Raw genomic sequence first — 27,507 nt, 5'->3', positions numbered from 1 at the left:
AAAGGAAGAAAACCTAAATATCTTAGAATCGAAAGTTGAAATCAACAGTTGTTGACAATGTTAAAAAAAAAGGAATAAATTTGTAAATCTTCTATTCTAAGGAGAGGCATGTCTTCCACATTAATAGGCAAACCAACTTTAATCCAAATAACACAAGAGCCTATGTAAGCTCTTAATCTCTTATATAGTAGTTAGATGCTTTTGTGACACAAAAGCAACCTAAGACCACCTTATTAGAACCCAAAGACGATCTTGATGTTGTAAATCCTCTTATAATAAACCAACTGTGAACAAGGTATCAAAATAAAAAGCTCAATAGTTCACCCTTCCATGATTGCATAGGTTCATAACATAACACAATTGAAGGTTGTGCAAAAAGTAGCAGCTACTTGTCTGCTCCCTTTCTTGCTTATATCATTTTATTCTTCAAAAAGATGCATCTATTCAGCCTCTGATATGAATAGTGCAACCCTTAGTAGAATTGCAAATGATGGGCCAATTACAAAAGTACAATGGGAGGAAGAAGACAGAGAGCATAATTATAAAATTGAATTCACCAAGGATGCAAACGCTCGGAGTCTACATAGCAATATAAGTAACATGACATAATACAGGCACAATAGTAAAATGAAAACCAATGACTAAAACAAAATAGCAAATTATGACCTCCAAATACTTTTCTGGATGGTCTCCTATGACAGGATTTGGATGCAACTTTAAGTTGCACTAGAAACAGCATCCCTAGAGGTAAATATTCCTACATCAAAAGTATTGTTGAAATAGCATGAGAAGATAAGATGCACACAGCTAACTCTGCATAACAAATAGTTCTTAGGCCTTCACAGCAATAGCTCCTTTCACCTTGATAATTGTCTAGACTACATCACATATGCCGGACAAAAATTAGGGTCTAGTGGAGACTACATCCAGAGAATGTAGTGAATTCTGATGTCAACTTCTGCCAAAACTCCTAGTATCAGTAATCATATTTAGAAACAACTTAGGCAGAGTGAATGTGGAAACCAGGGGGAACCAGTGGCAACAATCCCAAAAGAACATGAAGAATTGCAGAAAGTTGTCAACAACTGTATGGTTGAAAAAATGATTTGAGAACATATAAGTCCATTTAGTGTCTCAACCCCTTGTGTGCCAAATGAAGATCGCGTATGGCACATTTGCATGGATAGTCTGGCCATTAATAAAATTATTGTAAAATTCCAGTGCTCTATCCCATAACTAAGTGATATGCTTGATCAGTTATCTGGTTCTCAAATGTTATCCAAGCTAGATTTGAGATGTGGACATCACAAATTTGGATATGACCAGGGGATGAATACTCAAAACATAGGATGGCTTATAATAGTGGCTAGTCATGCCACTCAAGCTCTCTAATGCACCAACTACATTCATAACACTACCAATTCAAGCCTCCAAGGCTTCTATTGAACAATTTGTGGTAGTCTATTTCAATGACATTCTATTTTGTAGCCACAGCCATCAATGGCACATTGATCATCTTGATCAAATTTTAATTGTCCTTCCAAATGAAACATTATAACTCAATCCAAAAATGTGAAAACATGATGGATAGCTTTGTATTCTTGAGGCTATGTCGTATCATCAAAAGACAACCAAGTTGATCCAAAAAAAAAGGTAGAAGCTGTGAGGAGTTTTTATGAGTTAGCAAGCTTCTACGGAAGATTCATTCTAGAATTTACAACACTCTCCTCCCTCCCTAACTACCTTAGCGTTAGAGGAGAGTTTTTACTTGGTCAAAGAAACCCAAGAGAGCTTGGAGCTTATTAGAAGAAAACATAACCAAAGCACCTCTTCTTACTTTGCCTGATCTTTAGAAGTTATTTCAAGATGACCATGATTCTCTAATTGTAACATCCCGGCCCAGGATCAAGCCCAAAACCCAAACAAAAAAAAAAAAAAAAAAAAAACAGAGCGGAAGGAGACTCCCGAATGGAGTCTTCTTCCTCGATGAATCCCGGATGGAAGGGGAGTCCTAGGATCATCCGAGCCCTAGGGACCCCTATAAATAAGCCTCTCCCTCTCTCAAGACCCTCCACCGGTGATCTTCGAGCCCGATTTCTCTCCTTTTCTCCGTAGAGGCTGCGGCAACCTCTTCTCATGTTCGTCGGAAATTGAAGGTCGAAGAGGTCACCGGAGTTCAGGTAAGGGTTCAATCTTTCTTCCTCTCCCTCTTCTCTTTCTTCCCATGTTTTTAAATTCCTCGTCGGCCGTCAGGATCGTCGGAAAATCCTTGAAGATAGTAATCCCTGTTTTGCTCTATTTTGGCCGGGTCCTCTCTTCTCTTTTTCGGCCACCGGCGCCGCCGGTTGCGGCGTCCCATCCCCGAGACCGAACCCCCATCTCCCTCTCTTCCTTCCCTGAAAAATCTCGACCGCCGGCGATCGGCCCATGGCCGGAAATCATGAAGAAAGGGGACGGATCCCCTGTTTTTCGAAAAAAAAAAAAAAAGGGAGAATGCTCGCCGGCCAGCTCGCATGGCCGCCGGCCGTTGTTGGATCTCCGGCCAGGCCGCCACCCTGCCGGAGCCCGAGCCACCGGGGGGGGACCTCACGGTCCTCCCCTGTTTCAGCCAAGGGAGGCCGCGGGAAAAGAAAAGAAGAAAGGAAGAAGAAGAAGAAAAGAAAAAGAAAAGAAAAAGGAAAAAGAAAAAGAAAAGAAAAAGGAAAAAGAAAAAGAAAAGAAAAAAAAAAAAGGAAAAAGAGAAATAAAATAAAATAAAAAAGAAGAAGAAGGAGAGAATTTTTCTCTCTCTCCTTTCTCTCTTCTTTCTCTCTCTTTTCTCTCTCCTCTCTCTACCTTCTCTCTCTACATTTTCTCTCTCTAGATTCTCTCTCTAGACTTTTCTCTCTCTTTACGGATTTTGTCTCTCTAGGATCTTTTCTTTCTCTCTGATTGCATCATGAATCCTAGAATAAACTTGAAGATGAAAATAAGATGATTTGAGGTTGCTCCGAAATTCGTGCAGTAGATCTGATCCCAATTCGATCCTATTCAAAATTTGTAACACTTGATTCATATTGAGTTACCCTGATAGGACCTCTGATGATCTCGATCATGAGTGCCTCATCGGAAGGATACGAAAGTTTCTCTCTCCACTTTCTCTCTCTACTTTCTCTCTCTAGAATTTTCTCTCTCTTCATGGATTTTCTCTCTCTAAAAGTCTTATGGATTAGTGGAGGATCTAGATACTTAGGTAAATCCTAATTTTGGTTAATCCTAAGAGAAATCCTAGATTTGTGTTATCAGGTCGATTATCGGTAATTTTCTCTATATGTGATTTTTATATTGATCAGGGTTATGAAGAGATGATTGTCTGCAAATGACATCAAGTGGAATATTTTATTAGAGAAATTCATAAATCAAAGAAGAACATTGATTTCTGTGTTTGGATCAGTCACCGATAAAGGTAAGAATCCCTGTACATGATCACTATTATATATATATGCTATTTTACTGTTGGTCTTGCATCGTTGATTTTGCATCGTCGGATTTGAGATCGATGAATTTATTATACCTGAGATACTGTTATTTGATCTTGAGCATGAGTATGTTATGTTAATATATATGTATCAGAGATTGATGGCATGATTATATGTATATGACATATCTGAATTGATCATAATGCAAGACAGAATTGATTGATGAAATCAACACATAATGATTAAATGAAAAGAAAGAGATATATGGTATGGACTAGCCTTGTCATGTGAAACAGCCGGCCAGGAGCTTATGCCTGGGACAGCCCGCCAGGAGCTTATGCCTGGGACAGCCCCCACTGGCTTACAGGTGGATCAGCCGGCCAGGAGCTCATGCCTGGGACAGCCCGCCAGGAGCTTATGCCTGGGACAGCCTCTCACGGGCTTTGGTACGTGGGACAGCCGGCCAGGAGCTCATCCTGGGACAGTCTTGAAAGACTTTTTAAAGTGGATTCGATCCGGATGATGACTGAGGTATAGACTTGGATAGTCCAGAGCCAGAAAGAAAATGTTAAAATCATATGATTATGAAAGGAGAAATGAAAGATAAGATATGAAACAATTATTGAACAAAAGTGTTTCACCGGTTAACATATGATGATGCATCTATTTTGACAAGACAGAAAATTTATGAATGTTTGCATTATTCTGGATATTGAACATGAGATTTTATATTTTATTGCTTATCCTTATTTTCAGACTATATTACTATATCAGTGTGATATGGGAATTCTTACTGGGCTGTAAAGCTCACACCCCTTCATCTTTCTTTTCTTTTCAGAGATACAGGATGTTCATGATTGGCCATGACTTAGATTTATGGGTGAGCAGATGGATAGATAGAGTGTTATAGTACCTGATCAGAGAACTGAAGAAATTTAATTTGTACCTATACAAAATTTTATGAATTATATTTGAAATTAATTGTTATGGATTGATAAGATTGTAATGATTTGATTTGGCCTTGCATATTCTTTAGGGCTTGCTCTAAGGAGTGTGCGGCCATCACGTATCCGACCCGGGTGTTGGGTTCGGGGCGTGACAGAATGGTATCAGAGCCAGGTTATGATCATTAGGGATTATGATATAAGTGATTAGAATATTATAGAGTGATATCAGAGCTTAAATTATGATCATTGGAGATTACAATATAAATGATTTGGATGTGATAGAATAATATCAAAGCTTAGGTTTAAGATCACTAGAGATTATGAAGAGATATTAAAACTTTATGTAAAGATCAGTAGGATGTGACGGAGTGGCATTTGAGCTTAGAGCTTAGGTTACGTTTATTCGGAGACAATGATACAAGTGATTAGGATATGACAGAACAGTACTAGAACCCAAGTTTAAGGTCACTAGGGATTGTCATATAAGTGATATCAAAACTTTGAGATTATAATCACTAGAGTATGATTGATAATATCGGAGTTTAAGATTTTGATCATTAAAGGTGTGATAGAATGATATTAGAGTTTAGGTTATGATCACTAAAAAATATGATTTAAGTGGTATTTGAGTTCAAGATTATAATTATTCAGAATTATAATTTTAGTGAAATCTGAACTTAAGTTATGATCATGAGGAACATGATAGATATAAAAGAGAAGATGCAATATTTAGATTTCGAATCAATAGATATTAAGATGAAATTTTTATGCATAAGTGGCATATAATATCAATAATAGAATTAACGAGTTATACTTTGGATTTCAATTAGTAAGGTTGACCTAAGTATGAAAAGAGTTGACCTTGGATTGAAGTGGGAGGTATTGATAAGTTATGTTGAGTATACTAGAGGATTTTGGAATGTAAAACTTATATGATTGAAGATCATGATAATTTTTTTTAATTTCGATGATAATTGTCTGAGCATTATGAATTTGGACTTATCAAAGAAAGTTAATTAGGATATGGTCCAAGAAGAAATTTCATCATATGAGAGAGAAATATTTTTTGAACATTGAATCTATAAGAGGATCATATATGAAACTCAATTTTAAATGAAAAATATACTTGAATTTTATTATGAGAATATGAGATACACATCTTGGTAAAATTTTTGGTTACTCAAAATATCATATTCTGAATATGATTCCTTGATCTTTCAAGTTGCATTGAATTTCAAGTCAAAAGTTTATTTTTCTAAGTAGATCAAAAGTATTTTGATATTGTTGTTAAAGTAAAGAAGAAAATTTATTTTGTCAGAGTATGATATACAGGTTATGATGAAATCTTTAATAATTCATATTATTATCTTTGGATTAGATTTTTTTTTTTTTTTTTTTTTTTGGTGATTGTTGAAGATGGTGAAGTGTATTAATCATTCAAGTCAAAGTTTGGATTTTTAAATTAAATTAAGATATCTTGTTAATGTTAAATTTTGAATGACTTATACAAGGGACAAGATTTTGTATGGATTTATCGATTAATATTAAGGGTTGTGATGAAGAGAGTTCTATAAGAAATAATCAAGTTAATTCTATTTATAAGGATGTTGACTTGAGTTCTTTTAGTTGTCAAATTAGAATTAATTCTTTTAAAAAAAGGAAGATTGATTTAGAAATTATCTAAATGATTGTAAGGTAAATCTAAGGTTAACTCTAATTGATTCTAGATATGTTGGATTCTTGAAGAGTGATGAAACTTATACAATAATTTCAAATATAGGAAGTAGATCAAGATTTAATTTTTATATGCTATGCCCAAAGGTAGTAAAAAAAAAAAAAAACTTAAAATTTTGCCCTAAGTCTTATATGAAATTTGAAGGTTGGATCTATCTTGGATCGATCTAACATATAAGGATATTTTTATCTTTGATATAATTATATAATTTGATAAACCAAGATCAGAGTGCGCAGCAAAAGCATGGTGGGTTAAATTGATTAGAAATATTAATTCTTTGATTCCGAAGATATTATGAAATGCATTAGTTGTTAATAAAGAATAATTTTTTTATCTGATCATAGTCGGATAATTTTTGTTAGTAGGTTGCTTCATTATAGATAATGCCAAGAAAGTTTAGATATCTCAAGTTTATTAATAGCTTGATAGTTCTGATATTAGTTCAAACTTAGAATATCCTGACATAGATCTCATATTTTTTTTTTTTAAAAAAATCTAATATTGTTACTTGAACTGATATAGAAGATTGAGATTTTTCTTAAGATGAGAGTCTATATATAAAATTTGTTGGAAAATCAAGTGAAGAAAGAAATCGATGATTGTAAAGAGTGCTCGATGTTTGACGTTTATTTATTTTTCTATCAAGGGTAGTCTGAGATAATTATGAAGTTGAGTGGAATCTATTAGACAAATAATGGTGGTATATTAATACAAGTCCAAAATGTTATAGTTCTTCAAAAAGTTGAGAAATCAATAAGAAGGGATGAGTTTGAGATTTCAAATAAATTTTGTTATAACAAGATCATGAGAAATAAATAATATATGACATTATCGTAAGTTTGTGAATGATATGAAGAATGCATACTTTGAAATATATCTCAAACAACATAACTTAATTTTGAGGACAAAATTATTTGAAGGGGGGAAGAATGTAACATCCCGGCCCAGGATCAAGCCCAAAACCCAAACAAAAAAAAAAAAAACAGAGCGGAAGGAGACTCCCGAAGGGAGTCTTCTTCCTCGATGAATCCCGGATGGAAGGGGAGTCCTAGGATCATCCGAGCCCTAGGGACCCCTATAAATAAGCCTCTCCCTCTCTCAAGACCCTCCACCGGTGATCTTCGAGCCCGATTTCTCTCCTTTTCTCCGTAGAGGCTGCGGCAACCTCTTCTCATGTTCGTCGGAAATTGAAGGTCGAAGAGGTCACCGGAGTTCAGGTAAGGGTTCAATCTTTCTTCCTCTCCCTCTTCTCTTTCTTCCCATGTTTTTAAATTCCTCGTCGGCCGTCAGGATCGTCGGAAAATCCTTGAAGATAGTAATCCCTGTTTTGCTCTATTTTGGCCGGGTCCTCTCTTCTCTTTTTCGGCCACCGGCGCCGCCGGTTGCGGCGTCCCATCCCCGAGACCGAACCCCCATCTCCCTCTCTTCCTTCCCTGAAAAATCTCGACCGCCCGATCGGCCCATGGCCGGAAATCATGAAGAAAGGGGACGGATCCCCTGTTTTTCGAAAAAAAAAAAAAAGGGAGAATGCTCGCCGGCCAGCTCGCATGGCCGCCGGCCGTTGTTGGATCTCCGGCCAGGCCGCCACCCTGCCGGAAACCGAGCCACCGGGGGGGGACCTCACGGTCCTCCCCTGTTTCAGCCAAGGGAGGCCGCGGGAAAAGAAAAGAAGAAAGGAAGAAGAAGAAGAAAAGAAAAAGAAAAGAAAAAGGAAAAAGAAAAAGAAAAGAAAAAGGAAAAAGAAAAAGAAAAGAAAAAAAAAAAAGGAAAAAGGGAAATAAAATAAAATAAAAAAGAAGAAGAAGGAGAGAATTTTTCTCTCTCTCCTTTCTCTCTTCTTTCTCTCTATTTTCTCTCTCCTCTCTCTACCTTCTCTCTCTACATTTTCTCTCTCTAGATTCTCTCTCTAGACTTTTCTCTCTCTTTACGGATTTTGTCTCTCTAAGATCTTTTCTTTCTCTCTGATTGCATCATGAATCCTAGAATAAACTTGAAGATGAAAATAAGATGATTTGAGGTTGCTCCGAAATTCGTGCAGTAGATCTGATCCCAATTCGATCCTATTCAAAATTTGTAACACTTGATTCATATTGAGTTACCCTGATAGGACCTCTGATGATCTCGATCATGAGTGCCTCATCGGAAGGATACGAAAGTTTCTCTCTCCACTTTCTCTCTCTACTTTCTCTCTCTAGAATTTTCTCTCTCTTCATGGATTTTCTCTCTCTAAAAGTCTTATGGATTAGTGGAGGATCTAGATACTTAGGTAAATCCTAATTTTGGTTAATCCTAAGAGAAATCCTAGATTTGTGTTATCAGGTCGATTATCGGTAATTTTCTCTATATGTGATTTTTATATTGATCAGGGTTATGAAGAGATGATTGTCTGCAAATGACATCAAGTGGAATATTTTATTAGAGAAATTCATAAATCAAAGAAGAACATTGATTTCTGTGTTTGGATCAGTCACCGATAAAGGTAAGAATCCCTGTACATGATCACTATTATATATATATGCTATTTTACTGTTGGTCTTGCATCGTTGATTTTGCATCGTCGGATTTGAGATCGATGAATTTATTATACCTGAGATACTGTTATTTGATCTTGAGCATGAGTATGTTATGTTAATATATATGTATCAGAGATTGATGGCATGATTATATGGATATGACATATCTGAATTGATCATAATGCAAGACAGAATTGATTGATGAAATCAACACATAATGATTAAATGAAAAGAAAGAGATATATGGTATGGACTAGCCTTGTCATGTGAAACAGCCGGCCAGGAGCTTATGCCTGGGACAGCCCGCCAGGAGCTTATGCCTGGGACAGCCCCCACTGGCTTACAGGTGGATCAGCCGGCCAGGAGCTCATGCCTGGGACAGCCCGCCAGGAGCTTATGCCTGGGACAGCCTCTCACGGGCTTTGGTACGTGGGACAGCCGGCCAGGAGCTCATCCTGGGACAGTCTTGAAAGACTTTTTAAAGTGGATTCGATCCGGATGATGACTGAGGTATAGACTTGGATAGTCCAGAGCCAGAAAGAAAATGTTAAAATCATATGATTATGAAAGGAGAAATGAAAGATAAGATATGAAACAATTGTTGAACAAAAGTGTTTCACCGGTTAACATATGATGATGCATCTATTTTGACAAGACAGAAAATTTATGAATGTTTGCATTATTCTGGATATTGAACATGAGATTTTATATTTTATTGCTTATCCTTATTTTCAGACTATATTACTATATCAGTGTGATATGGGAATTCTTACTGGGCTGTAAAGCTCACACCCCTTCATCTTTCTTTTCTTTTCAGAGATACAGGATGTTCATGATTGGCCATGACTTAGATTTATGGGTGAGCAGATGGATAGATAGAGTGTTATAGTACCTGATCAGAGAACTGAAGAAATTTAATTTGTACCTATACAAAATTTTATGAATTATATTTGAAATTAATTGTTATGGATTGATAAGATTGTAATGATTTGATTTGGCCTTGCATATTCTTTAGGGCTTGCTCTAAGGAGTGTGCGGCCATCACGTATCCGACCCGGGTGTTGGGTTCGGGGCGTGACAGAATGGTATCAGAGCCAGGTTATGATCATTAGGGATTATGATATAAGTGATTAGAATATTATAGAGTGATATCAGAGCTTAAATTATGATCATTGGAGATTACAATATAAATGATTTGGATGTGATAGAATAATATCAAAGCTTAGGTTTAAGATCACTAGAGATTATGAAGAGATATTAAAACTTTATGTAAAGATCAGTAGGATGTGACGGAGTGGCATTTGAGCTTAGAGCTTAGGTTACGTTTATTCGGAGACAATGATACAAGTGATTAGGATATGACAGAACAGTACTAGAACCCAAGTTTAAGGTCACTAGGGATTGTCATATAAGTGATATCAAAACTTTGAGATTATAATCACTAGAGTATGATTGATAATATCGGAGTTTAAGATTTTGATCATTAAAGGTGTGATAGAATGATATTAGAGTTTAGGTTATGATCACTAAAAAATATGATTTAAGTGGTATTTGAGTTCAAGATTATAATTATTCAGAATTATAATTTTAGTGAAATCTGAACTTAAGTTATGATCATGAGGAACATGATAGATATAAAAGAGAAGATGCAATATTTAGATTTCGAATCAATAGATATTAAGATGAAATTTTTATGCATAAGTGGCATATAATATCAATAATAGAATTAACGAGTTATACTTTGGATTTCAATTAGTAAGGTTGACCTAAGTATGAAAAGAGTTGACCTTGGATTGAAGTGGGAGGTATTGATAAGTTATGTTGAGTATACTAGAGGATTTTGGAATGTAAAACTTATATGATTGAAGATCATGATAATTTTTTTTAATTTCGATGATAATTGTCTGAGCATTATGAATTTGGACTTATCAAAGAAAGTTAATTAGGATATGGTCAAGAAGAAATTTCATCATATGAGAGAGAAATATTTTTTGAACATTGAATCTATAAGAGGATCATATATGAAACTCAATTTTAAATGAAAAATATACTTGAATTTTATTATGAGAATATGAGATACACATCTTGGTAAAATTTTTGGTTACTCAAAATATCATATTCTGAATATGATTCCTTGATCTTTCAAGTTGCATTGAATTTCAAGTCAAAAGTTTATTTTTCTAAGTAGATCAAAAGTATTTTGATATTGTTGTTAAAGTAAAGAAGAAAATTTATTTTGTCAGAGTATGATATACAGGTTATGATGAAATCTTTAATAATTCATATTATTATCTTTGGATTAGATTTTTTTTTTTTTTTTTTTTTGGTGATTGTTGAAGATGGTGAAGTGTATTAATCATTCAAGTCAAAGTTTGGATTTTTAAATTAAATTAAGATATCTTGTTAATGTTAAATTTTGAATGACTTATACAAGGGACAAGATTTTGTATGGATTTATCGATTAATATTAAGGGTTGTGATGAAGAGAGTTCTATAAGAAATAATCAAGTTAATTCTATTTATAAGGATGTTGACTTGAGTTCTTTTAGTTGTCAAATTAGAATTAATTTTTTTAAAAAAAAGGAAGATTGATTTAGAAATTATCTAAATGATTGTAAGGTAAATCTAAGGTTAACTCTAATTGATTCTAGATATGTTGGATTCTTGAAGAGTGATGAAACTTATACAATAATTTCAAATATAGGAAGTAGATCAAGATTTAATTTTTATATGCTATGCCCAAAGGTAGTAAAAAAAAAAAAACTTAAAATTTTGCCCTAAGTCTTATATGAAATTTGAAGGTTGGATCTATCTTGGATCGATCTAACATATAAGGATATTTTTATCTTTGATATAATTATATAATTTGATAAACCAAGATCAGAGTGCGCAGCAAAAGCATGGTGGGTTAAATTGATTAGAAATATTAATTCTTTGATTCCGAAGATATTATGGAATGCATTAGTTGTTAATAAAGAATAATTTTTTTATCTGATCATAGTCGGATAATTTTTGTTAGTAGGTTGCTTCATTATAGATAATGCCAAGAAAGTTTAGATATCTCAAGTTTATTAATAGCTTGATAGTTCTGATATTAGTTCAAACTTAGAATGTCCTGACATAGATCTCATATTTTTTTTTTTTTTTAAAATCTAATATTGTTACTTGAAATGATATAGAAGATTGAGATTTTTCTTAAGATGAGAGTCTATATATAAAATTTGTTGGAAAATCAAGTGAAGAAAGAAATCGATGATTGTAAAGAGTGCTCGATGTTTGACGTTTATTTATTTTTCTATCAAGGGTAGTCTGAGATAATTATGAAGTTGAGTGGAATCTATTAGACAAATAATGGTGGTATATTAATACAAGTCCAAAATGTTATAGTTCTTCAAAAAGTTGAGAAATCAATAAGAAGGGATGAGTTTGAGATTTCAAATAAATTTTGTTATAACAAGATCATGAGAAATAAATAATATATGACATTATCGTAAGTTTGTGAATGATATGAAGAATGCATACTTTGAAATATATCTCAAACAACATAACTTAATTTTGAGGACAAAATTATTTGAAGGGGGGAAGAATGTAACATCCCGGCCCAGGATCAAGCCCAAAACCCAAACAAAAAAAAAAAAAAAAAAAAACAGAGCGGAAGGAGACTCCCGAAGGGAGTCTTCTTCCTCGATGAATCCCGGATGGAAGGGGAGTCCTAGGATCATCCGAGCCCTAGGGACCCCTATAAATAAGCCTCTCCCTCTCTCAAGACCCTCCACCGGTGATCTTCGAGCCCGATTTCTCTCCTTTTCTCCGTAGAGGCTGCGGCAACCTCTTCTCATGTTCGTCGGAAATTGAAGGTCGAAGAGGTCACCGGAGTTCAGGTAAGGGTTCAATCTTTCTTCCTCTCCCTCTTCTCTTTCTTCCCATGTTTTTAAATTCCTCGTCGGCCGTCAGGATCGTCGGAAAATCCTTGAAGATAGTAATCCCTGTTTTGCTCTATTTTGGCCGGGTCCTCTCTTCTCTTTTTCGGCCACCGGCGCCGCCGGTTGCGGCGTCCCATCCCCGAGACCGAACCCCCATCTCCCTCTCTTCCTTCCCTGAAAAATCTCGACCGCCGGCGATCGGCCCATGGCCGAAAATCATGAAGAAAGGGGACGGATCCCCTGTTTTTCGAAAAAAAAAAAAGGGAGAATGCTCGCCGGCCAGCTCGCATGGCCGCCGGCCGTTGTTGGATCTCCGGCCAGGCCGCCACCCTGCCGGAGCCCGAGCCACCGGGGGGGGACCTCACGGTCCTCCCCTGTTTCAGCCAAGGGAGGCCGCGGGAAAAGAAAAGAAGAAAGGAAGAAGAAGAAGAAAAGAAAAAGAAAAGAAAAAGGAAAAAGAAAAAGAAAAGAAAAAGGAAAAAGAAAAAGAAAAGAAAAAAAAAAGGAAAAAGAGAAATAAAATAAAATAAAAAAGAAGAAGAAGGAGAGAATTTTTCTCTCTCTCCTTTCTCTCTTCTTTCTCTCTCTTTTCTCTCTCCTCTCTCTACCTTCTCTCTCTACATTTTCTCTCTCTAGATTCTCTCTCTAGACTTTTCTCTCTCTTTACGGATTTTGTCTCTCTAGGATCTTTTCTTTCTCTCTGATTGCATCATGAATCCTAGAATAAACTTGAAGATGAAAATAAGATGATTTGAGGTTGCTCCGAAATTCGTGCAGTAGATCTGATCCCAATTCGATCCTATTCAAAATTTGTAACACTTGATTCATATTGAGTTACCCTGATAGGACCTCTGATGATCTCGATCATGAGTGCCTCATCGGAAGGATACGAAAGTTTCTCTCTCCACTTTCTCTCTACTTTCTCTCTCTAGAATTTTCTCTCTCTTCATGGATTTTCTCTCTCTAAAAGTCTTATGGATTAGTGGAGGATCTAGATACTTAGGTAAATCCTAATTTTGGTTAATCCTAAGAGAAATCCTAGATTTGTGTTATCAGGTCGATTATCGGTAATTTTCTCTATATGTGATTTTTATATTGATCAGGGTTATGAAGAGATGATTGTCTGCAAATGACATCAAGTGAAATATTTTATTAGAGAAATTCATAAATCAAAGAAGAACATTGATTTCTGTGTTTGGATCAGTCACCGATAAAGGTAAGAATCCCTGTACATGATCACTATTATATATATATGCTATTTTACTGTTGGTCTTGCATCGTTGATTTTGCATCGTCGGATTTGAAATCGATGAATTTATTATACCTGAGATACTGTTATTTGATCTTGAGCATGAGTATGTTATGTTAATATATATGTATCAGAGATTGATGGCATGATTATATGGATATGACATATCTGAATTGATCATAATGCAAGACAGAATTGATTGATGAAATCAACACATAATGATTAAATGAAAAGAAAGAGATATATGGTATGGACTAGCCTTGTCATGTGAAACAGCCGGCCAGGAGCTTATGCCTGGGACAGCCCGCCAGGAGCTTATGCCTGGGACAGCCCCCACTGGCTTACAGGTGGATCAGCCGGCCAGGAGCTCATGCCTGGGACAGCCCGCCAGGAGCTTATGCCTGGGACAGCCTCTCACGGGCTTTGGTACGTGGGACAGCCGGCCAGGAGCTCATCTTGGGACAGTCTTGAAAGACTTTTTAAAGTGGATTCGATCCGGATGATGACTGAGGTATAGACTTGGATAGTCCAGAGCCAGAAAGAAAATGTTAAAATCATATGATTATGAAAGGAGAAATGAAAGATAAGATATGAAACAATTGTTGAACAAAAGTGTTTCACCGGTTAACATATGATGATGCATCTATTTTGACAAGACAGAAAATTTATGAATGTTTGCATTATTCTGGATATTGAACATGAGATTTTATATTTTATTGCTTATCCTTATTTTCAGACTATATTACTATATCAGTGTGATATGGGAATTCTTACTGGGCTGTAAAGCTCACACCCCTTCATCTTTCTTTTCTTTTCAGAGATACAGGATGTTCATGATTGGCCATGACTTAGATTTATGGGTGAGCAGATGGATAGATAGAGTGTTATAGTACCTGATCAGAGAACTGAAGAAATTTAATTTGTACCTATACAAAATTTTATGAATTATATTTGAAATTAATTGTTATGGATTGATAAGATTGTAATGATTTGATTTGGCCTTGCATATTCTTTAGGGCTTGCTCTAAGGAGTGTGCGGCCATCACGTATCCGACCCGGGTGTTGGGTTCGGGGCGTGACACTAATGTTGTTAAAGAGGGTAGGCTATAGGTTTCTTCAGTGAAAGCCTAAGTGAAAGACATAAGCACTACTTAAAATAAAGAATTTTACGCAATCACTCAGAGGATTGAAGAGTTGGCAACACTACCTTTTTAAATACAAAAAAATGTTCTCTATTTAGATCATGGGGCACTAAAATATATGAACGATCAAGAAAATATTACTAATGAGAGGAATACTAAATGGGTTAGAGTTTCTTCAAACTTTCCATTACACTATACAACAAAAATTTGGGATTATTAATTAAGTGGAGCAAGCTCTTAGTCAGAGGCATTCTTTGTTAGCTACCTTGCATGTGAAGATGGTTGGATTTGAGCTCCTATAAGATTTATGTCTAAATGATTAAAATGTTGGCAAGCCATGGGTTGAAGGCTGAATTTCAGAAGAACAAAAATAAGGTTCACAATCTTAGTACTAGATCCCATACCGGTAACATCTTGGTATAGTGTTGGTGCACCCGTTAAGGAGATCAACTCGGCATACCAATAGTTGATACACCCCTTGTACAGCGAACCAATTTGGTATAGAATGGTATGGCATATCACTAGGTATGCACCCGTTCGGGTCAGTACACTGTACCATGAGCCCAAAAGAAGACTTCATTCTTCAAAATGGGTACCTTTCTAAAGACAAGGTCTTGCATATTCCTAAATCCACTCTTCAGAGTGGCCTTGGGAGGCATTTTGGAGAGATAAAATACTACCTCTCATTAAGGATCATTTCTATTGGCCAAAGATGATCAAACATGTAATTCATCACATAGAATGGAGTTAAATTTGTGATGTGGCTAAAGGTCAAGCACAAAATACCAAACTAGACAATCCTCTTCTTGTTCCAAAAGCTCCAAGAAATATTGAAGCATAGATTTTGTGTTGGGACTTCCCAACCAAATGAAGCAAAGGTTCTATTTTGTGTTTATGGATAGATTTCCTGAAAATGAAAAATTTTGTGCTTATTAGACCAATTCATCCATTAGGTCGAGCTAGGTTGAAGTCGGGTTGGGTTCAGGTCCAACCACAACACCATACCAACATCAAATCTTTAGACCTTAGCCTGACCCAGTTGGATTTTAGGCCTATTTTTCCCAACAAAAGCCCGGCCCAACAACAAACCCATAAGGCCGAGCCTGACGTCATCTTGCCCAATATTTGTGAGCCAAGTGCACTGCAGTGACTATTCGACCAAGCCAAAGAGGGTCATGGCACTAGGAGGAAGGGAGAGAGAGGAATCTACGATGGCGCCATGAATAATGGTATCATTCTTAAGCTCCATCGAGATGATCTTGTTGTTCAGCTTCACAAAAAATAAAAAATTCCAAATACAAATCAAGATCAAAAAGGAGGGGGGAGAGAGGGAGAGAGAAAGAGGAAGAGAAGGAGGTGGCTGGTGGTGAGTAGAGGGAGGCAAGAGGGGGGAGTGGGGATAGACGCAAAGAGGAGATGCGCAGCAGATGCATGCCTGTGGGAGATAGAGATAGAGGAAGGAGAGGAATATGGGGTGGGGACGAAAGGGAGTGACAGCATTTGTTGAGAGGGGGGAGGGCTTATTACATTTAGGGATTCTGTCCCCTTTTCCTCTTTCTTATTATTTTCACCTTTAAAAATATATATTGAATTGATACACATATAAAGAATTTAGTCTAGGTCGAGTTAAAAAAATAACCTAAGCCTCGCCCAATTTTATTTATTGTTGAAGTACTGAGGCCCAGTCTAACTTGATGGGCTGAAAATTTGGGCCTGAGCTTGACGAAAACTATGCTAGGTGAGCTGATTCTGTACAAGTCTAATGCTTATTTAAATACTTCTAATGCATCTCAAATAGTTGATTTCTATTTTCAAGAGATTGTGAAGCTCCATGGTGTTCCAATAACTGTAAGTATGATCATGAACCAAAGTTTGTTGAACATCGAAAAAAAGGGCACACATCTTCAATTCAAATCCTCTTATCATCCACAAACAAATGAATGAAGTTATAATTGAAGACTAGATAATCTAGAAAAGAAGCATTTTTGATAGCAATAAGCATCAATGGAATCAAGTTTTTCCTCAAACATAATTTCCCTACAACCAATCAACCAGCCTAGAATGGGGGTGACTCCATTTGGTAACTCATCCTTTTTAAAATAGATTTGGTGGGGATGTAAATGAAAAGGTCAAGAATGTCAAGAAAATGTATGAACAAGTGAAACAAAAGATTAAGAAAAGCAATAAAATATGCAAAGCGACAAAAACAAACATCGACATGTAGTAGCCATCAAGGAGGGAGATTTGCTTTGAGTTCATCTTCAAAAAGGATCAATTTCCACCAAGATGTGAGGACAAGCTACAAGAGCAGGTTGATGGTCCCTTCTGTGATGATCTGATCTATTAGACCAGCCCATTGGCCTGATCCATTAGACCAGCCCATCACTAAGTCAGCCAAAACCCCATCCAAACGGCACAAAAAAAAAGAAAAAATTGGAAGAAGACTCTAGATGGGAGTCTTCTTCTCTGGCAATTCCATGTGGGAATCAAAGGCCTAAGGTCACCAAAATCGGGAGTCTTCTTCTCTGGCAATTCCATGTGGGAATCAAAAATGTAGGGCCACCAAAACCCTAGGTCTCCTTTATAGATTTGAAGCTCCCCTCCACCATGACCCTCCATCACGAGCATGCCTCCCCTTTCTCTTTTTCCCTATTTTGCCGATTTTTCTTGACCCATGCCCATCGAAAATTGGAGCCGGAGATACCGTCGGAGCCCGAGATAAGCCCCGACCCTCCTTCCTCTCTTGCTGCCCCATCTTTCCATGCTTTTGCGCACGGCCGCCAATCATCAATTTCACCGAAAAACCCACCGAAAAGAAAAATCCCTATTCATCCCTTGTTTTTCATGCTTGTTTCCACAATTTTTTTGATTGGTATCCACTGTCGCTGGCTATCCACCGCTGCCTGCCATTGGCCACCTGCTGCCGCTGCCTGTTGCCAGTCCTCTGGCCACTAGCAACCATGCCTGCTTCCTCCCCTGCTTAGCCAAAGAAGAGAAGAAGAAAAGAAATGAAGAGAAAAAAAGAGAAAGGTTCTCTCTTTTGTCTCTCTCTCATTCTCTCTAGGGTTTCTCTCTCTACTCCCTCTTTATCTCTCTATCTAATCCATGAATCCCAGTATGATCTTTCTAAAGAGATCCAAAACCGCTTTGATATCTGTGCAATATATCAACCCCACCTCGACCATATCAAGTATCTTTGAAACCCACTATTGATGAACCCTATTAATCAATCTTGACCTTAATCCAATCCATGCTCCATAATTCCTTAATCAATTCACTTAGATCTGACCCTTGGTTAGGAGATCTTGAATTGTCCTAATGCCTGGACAGCCTGTTGGTCCAACCATCTGGTCAACGGTCCTCTTTTCTTATAATTTAATTCTACTGAATTCATCGAATAAAAATATCATGTTTTTGATATTTTAAATAGGATTATATGATTCTTCTAACGAAGTCTAAAAAATCTAGGACGAACAAGGTAAGTGAATCTTACGCTTCTTATTTATTTTCAAATTATCATATTTTTTATACAATTAATCTATTGCTATATAAAATCATATTTTCATAAAATAAGGATCAACATATGAGATATGAAAAAGCATATTTTACTATGACAAGTGATTTCATGAATATGTTTTATGAAAAAATAATATATTTATGAAGCATGAATTTTATTATTTTCCACCTACGTATATGTATGTTTTAAAAAATATATATAAAGATTTCAAAAGCTCTAAAATAGTTATGAAAGAATTCCTAAAATCGAAAAAATCGATATCCAGAGCTAACATCCATAAGAACATAGGCCCTGCCGACAGATATAAAGTTGACATACGAAACAACTTTATCGATTGAGAACACTGACCGTAGTATGAATATCTGAGAGCAATTTTTTAAACCATGACATGAACACATGACAAAAACGACTTCCGAATCATGTTTATGAAATATTTATGATTTATGCAAGCATGATTGGTTTATGACTTATTTGATTATATGATCTATGAAATGCTATATTTTATATTATCTGTTATTTTCTTAATATTGCGTTATCATTAAAAAAAACTTATACTTGATCCAATAAAAAATATAAATTTTACTTACTAAGCTGGTGTAGCTCGTACCTCTTCATTTGTTATTTTTTTATAAAAGAATAAGGTTAGAAACGATAGATGATCCAGACTTGGGGGTCTGCACTACCAAGCTTGAAAATTATTGGATAATTTTGGTATTTGATATTGGATTTAGATGCTCTGGACCAATCTTGATTTATTTACTTGATGAATGATAAAATTGAATCTTTTATTATATTTTATTTATGATAGATTTTAGTTGATTATCATCGATAGACTTCGTGTTATCGTGGGCGATATCCCATGATAGCATGGTCATGTCATGTCCCGGATGTGGGGTGTGACATTTTATGATATCAGAGTAATAGATTTGATCATGAGTAACACTTAAACTTAGATTTATGATTTGTAAGGTTAGGCATGAGACAAGCATAGAAAAATTGACTTAGATCAAAGTTGTGCAGCAAAAGTATGGTGGAGTATTAAATAAAGACTAAGTATCTCCATTTATTTAGATAATGAAGTTGTGGTAAGTTTTGAGAACGAAACTTTTATAAGGAGGGTAGAATATGATAGCCTGATCCATTGGACTAGCCCATCACTAAGCCAAAACTCCACCCAAACGGCCAAAAAAAAAAGAAAGAATTGAAGACATAGGGCCACCAAAAGTCCTCTATATATTTGAAGCTCCTCTCATCGTGACCCTCCATCATGAGCATGCCTCTCCTTTCTCTCTCTTTTTTCCTGTTTTGTCGATTTTCCTAGACCCGTGCCTATCAGAAATTAAAGCCGGAGATGCCACCGAAGCCCGAGGTAAACCCGACCCTCCTTCCTCTCTTGCTTCCCCTTCTTCCCATGCTTTTGCACATAGCCGCCGACCGTCAATTTCGCTAGAAAACCCACTGAAAAGAAGAATCCTATTCATCCCCTATTTTTCATGTTTTTTTCCATGATTTTTTTGACTAATAGCCACTGTCTCCGGCCATCCATCGCTGCCCGCCGTCAGCTGCCTGCTACCACTTATTGCCAATCCTCCGGCCACTAGCAACCATGCCTGCTTCCTCCCCTGTTCAGCCAAAGAAGGGAAGAAGAAAAGAAAAGAAGAGAGAAAAAAAGAGAGAAAGGTTCTCACCCTTGTGTCTCTCTCTACTTCCTCTTTCTCTCTCTATCTAATTCATGGATCCCGATATGAACTTGAAGGTGATCTTTTCAAAGAGATCCGAAATCACTTTGATATTCATGCAGTATATCAATTCCATATCGATCATGTCGAGTATCTTTGAAATCCACTGTTGATGAACTCTGTTGATCGATTTTGACCTTAATCCAATCTGTACTTCAAGATTCCTCAATCGACTCGCTTAGATCTGACCCTTAGATAGGAGGTCTTGAATTGCCCCAATGCTCAGGCAGTCCTAGCTTGTTGGACCATCCATCAAGTCAACAGTCCTCTTTCCTTATGATTTAATTCTATCAAATTCATCGAATAAGAATTGATCACGTTTTTGATATTTTAAATAGAATCACTTGATTCTTCCAACAAAATCTAAAGATCTAGGATGAATGAGGTAAGTAGATCTTATGCTCATTATTTATTTTTAAATTATCATATTTTCTATGCAATTGATATGTTGCTATATGAAATCATATTTTCATAAAATAAGGATCAGCATATGAGATATGAAAAAGCATATTTTATTGTGACAAATGATTCCATGAATATATTTTATGAAAAAATAACATGCTTATGAAACATGAATTTCATTGTTTTTCCATCTACGTAAATGTATGTTTTAAGAAAAAGATATAAAAATTTCAAAAGCCATCTGATAGTTATAAAAAAATTCTTAAAATCGAAAAAATCGACATCCGGAGCTAGCATCCATACGAACACAAATCCAGTCAATGGATATAAAATTAGCATACGAAACAAGAACTTTGTTGATTAAGAATATTGACCCTGTTATGGATATAAAGTGACCGTAGCATAAATATCTGAGAGCAATTTTTTAAACCATGACATGAACATATGACAACAATGACTTACGAATTATGTTTACGAAATATTCATGATTTATGCATGCATAATTGATTTAGGACTTGTTTTATTATATGATCTATGAAATAATATATTTTGTATTATCTGTTATGTTCTTAGTATTGCATTATCATAAAAAAAAAATTATACTTGATCCGGTAAGAAAGCATAGATTTTACTTACTGAGCTGGTGTAGCTCATACCCCTTCATTTATCTTTTTCTTTTATAGAGGAATAATAGTATGAACGATGGATGATCCAAACTTGAGGATTCGCATTGGCAAGCTTAGAAATTATTAGATGATTATGGACTTGTATCAATTATTTTTATAAACTTTGAGACATGGGTTTTGAAATTTGATATTGAATTTAGATGCTTTGGACTAATCTTGATTTATTTGCTTGATAAACGATAGAATTGAATCTTTTATTATATTTTGTTCGTGATAGATTTTAGTTGATTATGATCGATAGACTTCATGTTATCATGGGCAGTATCTCACAAAAGCATAGCCGTGTCATATCTTGGATTTGGGGTGTGACACCTTCTATGTCATATCTTGGATTGGAGATGAATACATAGTGGATTTGCTCGATGAGTAATAGCATGTCAACTACCTTCAAATGGAAGATCTTTGTGACATCTTTGACAATATTTTTGGTGAAGACCCCAGGTTCAAGAACTTGAGGGCAAGCTCTTGCCAACTGGGAAGCTTGATGAAAGAGCAATTTGCACCAGCTGAATTTTACTCAATGATGTGGTTAATGATGTGGCAAAGAAAATATCATGGGAAGATAAGCAGACTTTCTAGAATGCTAGTTAAAATAGTCGAGACAAGCATTTAAGCATAGTTGTTGGTTGGTGGTGGGGTGGTAATTATGATAGAAGGGGAGAAAGAAGCTTCTTATATGGTCTATAAACAGATTTGTACTTGGTCATTTTGAAAACAAGTTACTAATATTCAAATTAAGCTTCCACTTGTCATTCTCCACTATTTCTAGCTTGTATTGATGTGAACTGATTGGATGTGGTGGAGATCCAAGCTTATCCGAACTCCATGGCTAATTGGCTTCAAGTATAAGTTTGGACTCATTTACTGTATTGCATCAGGTTATAATTTTTCTTTCCTAATCTCCTATCTGACTTAATTACTTAAAAAGTGTGACTTTCATTAATGTAATTGAACATAATTTCAAACCAAACAAAATATTAATTTTTTTGATATTTTACTTGGCTGAATATGTTAAAAATATTGGTGAAATCATTTTGGACTACACATCATTTTCACTGCATGTATGAAAATGAGCTTTGCTTTGACTACACATCATTTGCTGCAGATTTAATCACTATGAATTTGACATTTTCAATACGATCCTCTCATCTTCAAATAAACATATCCCCCCTCTGCTCCCTTCCCCAAGAAAAAGATAAAAAAGGAGATAAAAGAAAAACGTAATGGAGAATTCCTAGATCTGCCTCTGGAAATGATGATCATTCAGAAGCTAATATACAATCTACCATAATTCATGTGTAGTGTTTTGATTCAATTAGTTTAGTCTTCTATCTTCAATCAATTTATAATAGAACGGTAAATTTAGAACAAAGAAAAAAGCATCGCTTCAATTTTCACAATTTGCAATTGCAACATAATTCAAAAGTAATAACAGGGGAAAAAACTAAAAGCAGATTGACAAAGATAATAACCTACTTACAAAGATTCAACCTACTTGGCTATGGAGGGGATCATTTTCTCTGGAGATGAGCTGTTGCACTGCTAGAATCGCAAATGATGTGGCCACTACTGGATCAACACTCAAATGAGGATTTGCAGCTTCTCCTGCTTTGCCTTCTATTTTTGCTTCAAAAAAGCATACGGCAGCTTGTGTGGGCCCTGGATGGGATTCCATGCTTCCTGTGGGTAATCCATAGTTAACATGCATGCCAAAGATTGCTTCCGCACCACCAAGAGCACCATCATTTATCATGTGAAATGCACCTGCACCACCTTCCTCTGCAGGTTGAAAAAGAAGTCTCACAGTTCCCTTTGACATGAATCATGAAAAAGAGCATTTAGAAACTACTTATATCCAATAAGAAAATTGATATCTGAAATTTGAAATGGAAACTAAGGTTATAATTGAAGTGAAACAAGAACCAAGATATTTAACTTAAGAAAATTGGTTTGCTGGATCTGGGACAAATAGGAAGACCAAAGCATAATTGGATGAGATCTGTACGGAAGTCAAATAAATTGGTGCCAACATACCAAACTACGATTTTCAGGCAAACAATCTAGGAAGCATATAGGATGCCCGGCATAAGTTTTTATTCCCAAAGAAAAAAGGAGGTGCAAATAGCAATTATTCCATGGTGTATGATCATTAGATTACTGATCATACTGGATCATTCCAATGACAAATCAAAGATAGGTATCAATTTAAATTAAAGTTGGGCTATGCGGCCGATCAAGGGTCAACACCTCTCTAAGGATAATTTATGACCTTACTAATGGTGCATATGGTAGAAAAAAGTTTATATTGTCCAATGCAAATTTTGTAAAGCTGAGGAAGTTGCAGTTAAATGTATCAAAATCCTAGTATTTTTATTTCAGGGCTCTTTAGTGTTAAAACTAACTGAGAAATCTCTTTTCCTTGATTAATATTGTGCTATAGGTGAGATCTTGGCAGAATAATTAAATTGGATGTTGAAGTAGCTTCTTTTTAAATATTTAAGGTCCACAGACTATAATGATAATCTTAATTAGACAGATTGGTAAGTGTAGCAGACACATGGAAAAGAAGCAGGTCGGATGGGGAGTTATATATTTGTTTATGAGTAGATCATTGATCTTATACAGCTATACTGCCTTGTCCATCTCCTTTACCTTTACATGTTCCACAATTTTACAAGCTTCAGTGGTTAACAGATAAAATTAAAAAAAAAAAAAAAAAAATACTTTCAGAAAGGGCTAAAGATAGAAGAGGAGGATATCATTTAATAACTTCAGAGTCTTTAAATATAAGGGAGTGTTTGGTTGGGGGGAGTGGGGGTCTGGAATCGGAATCGGAATCGGAATGGGTAACTTCCATTCCAACCGTTTGATTGGGAGGAGTCACATTCCGATTCCGATTCCGGGATGGAATGGCAATGGATCCATCTATATAGAACTCAATCCCTACTCTCCTCTATGGATTCAATTTTTCATTCCAATTCCGATTCCGATCACGAACCAAACGCTTCGGGGGATTTGGCCATTCTGATTCTGATTCTAAGCTATTCCCATTCCCATTTCCATTCCCATTTTGATTTCGGTTACGAACCAAACGCCCCCTAAATCATAGGGCAGTCTGTGAATCTTTACTAATATGAGATTTTTAAAAAACTCTTGCTGAGTGGAGTTAGTTTAAAATTGCTTACTTTAGAAATAACTATTTTTTGGTTTTTAGAATGAAGTCCTCAAAGAGGAATTTTTTTAATGTTTTTCTGGAAAGGGTAACTAAAATACTTAATCATGGTCTTGCACAGACCCTTTTCGCTGTTATGAGCCGGAGCTCGAGCCTTTACAAGTGACCGGGCACATGACTGGCATGTCATGATATAGTAACATGGCAACCTGTGATCATCATGATTGTAGCGTGTAGTACTTTCACCATATTCTTAATCATGCAACATTACCTGAGATAGGGCTGCATTAGCCAAGTCTTGAATTAGATTTTAGTAGGAGACGGCTTGGGAGCAAAAATTTCAACAAGATTAACCTCCTTTTTTAGGATGCTTCTTTATTGATGCTGTACTTGCATAGCGTAAAATTAAATATGCTAAAAATAGAAGGATTAGGAAGAAGAGTTTATCTTTTTGATAAGGCTCATGGGAACATGCACCTTCAAAGACTAAGATTTTCTCCTTGCTAGCCATTAACAAGGCCCTTGCAATGGATAGTGTAAAGAGAGGTTGGAGTATTAAGCACATGTTAACTTCATGGTCATGTTTCCTAGTTGATTTCTCATATTTTCATTCATCATCCAACTGTTATAAGTATTTGTAAAATTACAGACGACTTAAAGGTGTGGGAAGGAACCCTGCTTGTTGATCTTCTAGGTACAAACTAGAGAAAGAAAAAATTGCCACAAAGATCCAGCAAAATTAGGAGTTTATTACTGTTGGACTGTTTTTGGGATGATTCGATTATAAATAAACAACCGAACTTTTACAAGCATTCGAATATCAAGCAAAAGTCTTTTACCTTGAGATTGTGCTTGCGTTGGTTGAGCAATTTTGCAGCTCCGAGGAGCATTGCAACATGAGCATCATGCCCGCAACCATGCATGACCCCATCTACCTTGCTCTTGTGCTCCCACTCCACCATTTCCTGAACCATAATCACAAAGATGAAATCTTTATCCAAAATTCGTACCAGACTATCAATCCAACACCCATCAGAGATCGAAAGAAACCAAAATTTTGAACAGAGCACGAGACACTCCAAGAAAAGAGAATAAAGAATTGGATGAGACAGTGGGAGGTCATAATTACGAAGGGGGACGATGGGCTTTGTTCGATACCTGGAGCGGGAGGGCGTCCATATCGGCGCGGAGGGCGACGATGGGGGGAGAGCCGGAGCCGACCTGGGCGACGACGCCGGTGCCAGCGAAGGGGAAGGAGTAGGGGATGCCGAGGCGGTCGAGTTGGGAGCGGATGAGGGCGCTGGTGTTGTGCTCCTGGAAGCGGAGCTCCGGGTGCTCGTGGATCCCCCGCCGGATGGCCACCAGCCACTCCTTCTCCTCCTCCGCAAGGCGGAGCAGCTCCGCGGCGTCGTAACCATCGTAGCTTTGCATAGGAGAAGAGAGGAGAGGCGGTGGACTCAGTAGAAGGAGAAGCAGAAGAGATGGCAAGAAGAGAAAGGAGAAGGGGAGATGGAGAAGAGAAAGAGAAGGGTCCATCGGGTGGCAAGAGGAAATGGAACAGATGAGTTCGAAGCAGAGCAGATCGTTGAACGTTGAACCCCACACATGGTGGAAAGGAGTAGGAGCGGAGATGCTGGGTGGAGCGCTACCTCCCAAATTTGGTCACATCACAAGTGGGAGCGCTTTGAGGAAGACTAACGGCCACACGACGGGTGTATTTTTCTGGCGAAAGGATGATTCCCTTTTTCTCGCGACATCAACCGTTAGATCGCACCATAACCGCTTTGCGAGCTGTGCAAAACGTGATCCAACGGTTGATAGCGCGAAAAGAACATCAACCATTCTTTTGCGCAAAAGACGATGACCGGCAGAGACGGCAGAGAAATAAAGAATTTTTAAAAAATAATGATCACTTTTTTTTTTTTTTTTTTTTCTTGGGATTGTATAGAGAAAGGGCCCGGGTTTAGTTGGGAGTGGGGGTGACGTGCCCCTAATTTTTATTAGGTTTCAGAAGAACAAGCACGATAAAAATATAATAAATTTTAAAATTTAAATTAAAAAATTTTTAATATTAAATTTTTAAATCAATATTTTTTTTATGATTAATAATTATATAAAATATTTTTATAATAAAATTCAAGATATAGAAAATACCTGCAATGCTTATTTCAAAATTTCAATAGAACCTCCATCAAACGTCCAAGTGTTTGTCCTCCAATGATGATCCATACAGGACTTTGATCAAGATACCAATTTTTTAAGATGATTCCTCTTCTGAAATTCTCACTCTGAGAATTTCTTTAGACGGCAGAACCTCAGGATCTTCTTCCTCTCCTCCTAGTCTTTCTATCTCTACCTTTCTTGTCTCTGTCTTTCTTATATCTCTTCCTAGATCTTGTCCTAAAATCGGACTTGTCCTTACTATTTTAAGACTTATCCTAATAAGGGAAGGAAGGGAATAATTGGACAAGAGGGAGAGAGGTGTAAGAAAGAACAGATAAGAGTGGAAATCTGATTGAATTAAACCCCAAAGCAAGACCCCTTTTATAGTAAGCAACGGAATGTATTCAGAATTATCTCGCACCCTCTCCACGTGACATCTCACACCCAACCAGATGATCTCACGCCTTTAGCAATTTCACATGTCCATCTGAAAATTTGTGACACATGGCAAACATCGAGAAAATAATCCAAGAGTTGCTTCACGCAGAAAAATTCTTCAGAAAATTTTTTCGTTATTTTTCTGATGCATCATGAGGCTTTCTTGGGCGGTATTTTTCTCCATCATTGATCAGCGTACTTTAGCCATCCAAGGGCCCACAAATAAGGCCCTAACCTGAAGATGGCATGGAGAAAAAATCAAGAATAAAGGTGGCGTGTAACAATTTTAAGAGACCTTATAAACTAGTTGGACTCTACGTGGCGCATAGATTAGGTTTGGCTAGGTTTCCAACTTCTATCCAATTTTCATAATTAAGATATGAAGTGATTTAGCCACAAAGGACTCCTCTGTGCCTAGAATCA

General features: G+C 36.6%; 1 protein-coding gene across 1 annotated transcript in view; it reads right to left on the bottom strand.

The window, feature by feature from the left end:
• The window catches only part of LOC105054252 (IAA-amino acid hydrolase ILR1-like 5), a 28,408-nt gene extending 2,273 nt beyond the window's left edge, over positions 1-26,135 (bottom strand). The window contains exons 1-3 of the mRNA XM_010935734.4: positions 25,642-26,135; positions 25,323-25,448; positions 22,807-23,121 (exon numbers count right to left, since the gene is read on the bottom strand). Coding sequence (XP_010934036.2) covers positions 22,807-23,121; positions 25,323-25,448; positions 25,642-26,019 — 819 coding nt within the window. The 5' untranslated portion in view covers positions 26,020-26,135. The remainder of the gene's footprint in view (positions 1-22,806; positions 23,122-25,322; positions 25,449-25,641) is intronic.
• Positions 26,136-27,507: the final 1,372 nt, after the last annotated feature.

Source organism: Elaeis guineensis, chromosome 11 (assembly GCF_000442705.2).
Source record: "Elaeis guineensis isolate ETL-2024a chromosome 11, EG11, whole genome shotgun sequence".
In the NCBI taxonomy this organism is placed as follows: Eukaryota; Viridiplantae; Streptophyta; class Magnoliopsida; order Arecales; family Arecaceae; genus Elaeis; species Elaeis guineensis.
This window is presented reverse-complemented; position numbering and strand designations above follow the sequence as displayed.